This window comes from Notolepis coatsorum (assembly GCF_963971535.1).
Source record: "Notolepis coatsorum genome assembly, contig: SCAFFOLD_637, whole genome shotgun sequence".
Taxonomy (NCBI): Eukaryota; Metazoa; Chordata; class Actinopteri; order Aulopiformes; family Paralepididae; genus Notolepis; species Notolepis coatsorum.
The window spans coordinates 29733-35732 of record NW_028174695.1 but is presented as its reverse complement, the minus strand read 5'-3'; the positions used below and the strand labels follow the sequence as shown (position 1 = coordinate 35732).

Here is a 6000-nt window from a genome sequence, read left to right as displayed (position 1 = left end):
CTCTCTTCATCCTCTCTACACTCTTAACTTTCCCATTACGTTCGTCACTCCTCAACTCTCCTAACAGCTGCCCTTCACTAACCCTAATTGGAATTCCACTAATCACCCCCTTGCAACCACCATCCCTCTTCTCCCCTACTATCCCCACTCCACAGACCTTCACTTTTCCAACGCTCTTCATTTCCCTAGCCTTCTCTACCTGCACTACACTTACACATCCTATAAACAAGTTCCCATCCCCTAACGTCCTTGCATACCTTACCTCTCCTACCTGCGCCTTAATGATTCCTGACAGCTGTCTCGGCTCCATTTCCCTAACCCCGCCTCCTCCCTCAAACCGCACCACTACATTCAACCCTTCTACAAAATCCTTCCCTCTGCCCTCATCCTCTGACCCACTCAAGCTATCTCCCCTCCCCTTCTTCCTCTTACTCCCCTTCCCCTCACTTCCCCTACTCTTCTTCCCCACCTTCGTCCACCCTTCTCCCCCGCTCCCCTCTCCCTCACTACACTCCATACTGTCACTATCCGTCTCCCTTTCCTTGGCTGAAGCCTCCGTCACCTCACCTCCCTCTCCACACGTCACACCCCGAGGGGACACTGGGCTCGCACCCGGTGACTCGCGTCCCTCCTGACGCAAGCCCTCATTCCACTCGCTCCCATCTCGATTCACCCAAAACCCTGGACAGTCTTCCACCGGCCGGGGCCATTCACGAGGACTCCACTCTCCCTGCTCTCCATACGCTGCCTCGCTCGCCTTCCACCACCGCTCACTCCCCTTCATCCGCTTCCGCATTCTTGCACATTCAAAAAAAAACGTCCAACTAACGTTCCTCCCGCAGGTAGCCCCCTATAACGGAACCTGGCTCATTGAGGCCCCTCCTCCTTTCTCATTAATGCCACCCGTCACAGTACCCATTCTGCAATCTGTTAAATAAAGTTTTCATTCATTCATTCATTCATGTCGTGTATGTTATGATTAATTGAAAATGGGGGACCCTGATGTAAACAAGACGAAAGTCTTTCTCTGGTCTGCATCCCCTTAACAATTGTGTGTATTGAGCTGTACTGTACTGTACCCATTCTGCAATCTGTTAATAAAATGTTCAATCAATCAATCAATCAATCAATCAATCAATCAAACCTTGTGCCGCGCGGCAGTGAAGGGGTTAATGATCACGTGGTGAGTAGCTCTGTAGCCTTGGAGAATAATGTTGTTTACTTCCGGGTTGTGTCTCAGACCAAAACAAGCTGCTTGACTACACACTACACTACACACTACACTACACACCGACTACACAACACTACACGACACTACAAAGCCGCTTACACACACACACAGAGAGAGATGGACGCGGAGACCGAGGACGAGAAGATACCCGGTAATAATAATAAGACAATATTAATCATCATAATGTAGAGAATCTCTCTCCTGACGACACCGATTGAAAACGTGTTGTGTTGTGTGTAAACAAACAGCGTGCGCGCTGCAGCAGTGTGTCGCTGTGATCATTCGATTCAAATCACATTCGATCACATTCACATGCATTATTAGTACAAGTACAGTACAACGAAAATAAGTTGGCATTCAACTTATTCAAAATAAGAGTGCAAATGTATTAACAGTAAAGTGCAACAGCAATGTGCAATGTACAGGTGATTCAACTGGGTGTAACATTATATACATTAGTACCACGGAGTAATACTAGTGCTAATCAGAGGTATGTACAGTTGTAACGTTAGTATTAATATGTACAGTGATACAGGTATAAAGACACTCTGGTAGTAAGTCTATAGATATATAGTATTAATATGTACAGTGATGCAGATAAAGACTGATTGATCGATTGATTGAACACTTTATTAACAGATTGCAGAATGTGTACAGTACAGTACAGCTCAATACATACAATTGTTAAGGGGATGCAGACCAGAGAAAGACTTTCGTCTTGTTTACATCAGGGTCCCCCATTTTCAATTCATCATAACATTTATGACATACATGACATACAGATAGACAGTACTGCTACATCTATAGATTTATGACATACCAGATTTACAAATACAGTACTGTTTGTGATACAAAAAGAGTAAAAAAGAGAGTATATGCATTTGACTTAGAAACTGTACATTGGAGGAGGTTGGGAGGGTGGGGTCGGGGGGGGGGGGGGCGGTAGGCGGGGTGGGTGGGGGGGGGGGGTCGTGGGGGAAACTGTACAACTGTACAACAAGCAAGACTGTACAGTGGAATATTGACGAAAACATACTTTGTTCCAAGAAGGGGGCCTCGTGTATTCTTGGGTTAGGTCATTTACTGTACATTGGAGGGGGTTGAGTTAGGACATTTACAGGGGCCAGTTTAGAATTGCAGTCTCCCGTAGGTGCTCTTTGAGAGTGGTTTTGAAAGTGGGTAGTGATTCACATTCCTTTACAGCTTTGGGTAGGGCGTTCCACATTGATCTGGCATAATTGCGAAACGTGTTTAGTCCCTTGTTGGACTTTACTGCATGGGTCCCCCATTTTCCATTCATCATAACATATATGACATACATGACATACAGATAGACAGTACTGCTACATCTATACATTTTATGACATACCAGATTTACAAATACAGTACTGTTTGTGATACGAAAAGAGTCCAGAAAAGAGAGTATATACATTTGACGTAGAAACTGTACATTGGAGGAGGTTGGGTGGGTGGGGGGGCGTGTTTAGTCCCTTGTTTGAGCCGAATCTGGGTTTAACATGATTTGTGGAGCTCCCTCTGGTGTTGTGATCGTGGTATTCACTGACCTTTGGGAAGTATTTTGACATGTACATGGGTACCTTAGTGGTGTAGTGTATCTTGTAGACACTATGGTAGTAAGTCATACTGGCCAGCAGTGTAATTAACTAGTAAGAGTAGGTAAGAGATATTGACATATATAGATATAGTATTAATATGTACAGTGATACAGGTATAAAGACACTATGGTAGTAAGTCATACTGGTCAGCAGTGTAACTAGTAAGAGTAGGTAAGAGATATGTACAGATATAGATATAGTATTAATATGTACAGTGATACAGGTATAAAGACACTATGGTAGTAAGTCATACTGGTCAGCAGTGTAAGTAGTAAGAGTAGGTAAGAGATATACAGATATAGATATAGTATCTAGACTGCTAGAGACTGAAAAATGCATTTATAATGCATGTCACCTTTAAACATACTTGGTCTACTTGACAGATTTGTGTCGGTTGCTAAAGTTTGTTTGTGATTAAAAGTTATACAAATAATAATAAATAGTGTTTAAATGGTTTTAAACTGGATAGAATGTTACCCTGACTTTCATTCTAAAACACAATTAACTAACGAATGCAACCGAAACACAGAATATGTTATTTTTTTTGATCTCTTATCTCACAGAATCGGGAGCGGTGTTCACGTTTGGAAAGAGCAAATTTGCTGATAACATCCCTAGTAAATTTTGGCTTAAAAATGACGTCCCCCTGCAAATTGCCTGCGGGGACGAACACACAGCATTAATTACAGGTAAGAGACACGTCTTGAGACATTTTGTACTTTAGTTTGTACTTTAGTTTTGTATATTGTATATGTGTGTATAGTGTTTGGTCTTTATTCTTTAAACGTTTTACTGTATGTAGCACAATCGCAGGGGCTCATACAGAACCAAGCATTTCACTGTAATGCACCTTATATGTGACAAATAAACCAAAACGTGAACTTGAAACTTGAGGCACTAAAACCTACTTCTAGTAATTATTAGCCCCAATCTGTGGTCTTTGACTATTTCATTGTGGCGCATGATTACATTATTTTTATTTTTTTTTTGGTCTTTTTCCCCCTCCATTTTCCTCCGATTTTCTCCCATCCCAATGTTAGTCGTATGCCAATTCCCAGTCCCTTCCTGGTCGCTGCGCACTTACCCCCCACAGTCAGATCATCTGGGAGAGTGGAGGCTACCACGTGCTTCCTCCGACACACGTCCAGCCAATCACCGCTTCTTTTCACCTGGCAGCGCAGATTCTCATCGAGAGGGCGTAGTGTGTGGGAGGACCACACTATCCCCCTCAAGTCCTATCCGCGCTTAGCAGGCGCCCCGACCGAACTGTAGGAGTCGCTGTTTACAACGACCCGGACCCACCCCGCCAGCTTCTCCCACCCTCTAATACAGCCAATTGTATTAGTGCAGACGGCCAGCCAAGCTGGTGACAACCCCGGAGCTGTGAGCTGGATTCGAACAGGCGAATCCAGCTCACAGCTCGCGAATCCAGCTCACAGCTCCGGGGTTGGTGACGAACGCAATCTCCGCTCGGCCACCTAACCGCCTCGCATGATTACATTCTATGTGTAGATGGAGAATACTTTCTTCACTCTTTGTAAATTAAAATATACTAGTTTTCACTCTAGTGTTTACAAACATTACCAACGTAAACAAAACTTTTTACAGCCACGAAATGCAACAAATACACTTAAAAACTCATATGTTGTTCCTTGTATCAAGAGCTCAGTCAATCAAATGGAGAATGAAAACATGTCTTCATTATTATTTCTTATTTGTTTACATTTGGATCACTGTACCCCCCCCCATGCTGCTATGACACCCTCACTCCATTCTGATTGACAAGCTAAAAGCAATTGGTTTTGATAGTTCATCAGTGAGCTGGATGCAATCCTAGCTGGAGGGGAGAGAACAGATGGTGGAGGTAAACGGTACCCTATCCCCCCCCCCTCACAGTGAGCTGTGGTGTTCCACAAGGAAGCATACTAGGACCGCTACTGTTCCTAATTTATGCAAATACATGTCGTCAGCTTGTGACTGCAACTTGTTCCTGTTTGCGGACGACTCAGCCCTGCTGGTCTCTGACAAGAACAAGTTACAGGTTGAAAAAACCCTCAGCTCAGAACTAGGCAAAATCTGCATATGGCTCGCTGATAACAAACTATCATTACACATGGGCAAAACAGAGTCCATTCTCTTTGGATCAAATAACAAACTCAGCAAGACCGGCGGCTTCTCAGTTACAGTGGGAGACAATATTGTCACAAGGAAAGAAGATATTACCTACCTGGGTTCCATCCTAGAGGCAAATCTTTCCTGTGACAAAATGGCATCCAATGTAATAAAAAAAGTCAACCAACGAACTCGATTCTTGTACCGGATCTCCTCCCTGGTAAACAAGAATACCCTGAAGACTCTGGCAGGAGCACTCATTCAAGGGTACTACGACTATGCTTGCACCTCATGGTACCAAAGCACCTCAAAGGCGCTAAAAACAAAATTACAAACATCTCAAAACAAACTGGTCAGACTACTGCTTGACCTGACTCCTAGAACCCACCTCACCCCTGCCCACTTTGACAACCTAGGATGGCTTAGAGTAGACGACAGAGTACAGCAACTTGCAATGGGCCTGGTCTACAAGATACACTACGCGACCAAGGTACCCATGTACATGTCAAAATACTTCCCAAAGGTCAGTGAATACCACGATCACAACACCAGAGGGAGCTCCACAAATCATGTTAAACCCAGATTCGGCTCAAACAAGGGACTAAACACGCCCCCCCACCTACCCAACCTCCTCCAATGTACAGTTTCTACGTCAAATGTATATACTCTCTTTTCTGGACTCTTTTCGTATCACAAACAGTACTGTATTTGTAAATCTGGTATGTCATAAAATGTATAGATGTAGCAGTACTGTCTATCTGTATGTCATGTATGTCATATATGTTATGATTAATGGAAAATGGGGGACCCTGATGTAAACAAGACGAAAGTCTTTCTCTGGTCTGCATCCCCTTAACAATTGTATGTATTGAGCTGTACTGTACTGTACACATTCTGCAATCTGTTAATAAAGTTTTCAATCAATCAATCAATCACCTCCCCTCCCTTTTACCTCCCCCTCCCCCACGCTGCTATGACACTTGAATTTCCCCAAGGGGATCAACAAAGGGACACTTGACTTGAACTATATAGATTATTAAT

At 43.6% G+C, this 6000-nt stretch overlaps 1 protein-coding gene across 1 annotated transcript in view; it reads left to right on the top strand.

The window, feature by feature from the left end:
- Positions 1-1348: 1348 nt before the first annotated feature.
- Positions 1349-6000, top strand: part of LOC311247498 (X-linked retinitis pigmentosa GTPase regulator-like) — a gene marked incomplete at both ends in the record, with an annotated part of 30478 nt that continues 25826 nt past the window's right edge. Inside the window, 2 exons of the mRNA XM_084338541.1 lie at positions 1349-1382; positions 3411-3536. Coding sequence (XP_084194667.1) covers positions 1349-1382; positions 3411-3536 — 160 coding nt within the window. The remainder of the gene's footprint in view (positions 1383-3410; positions 3537-6000) is intronic.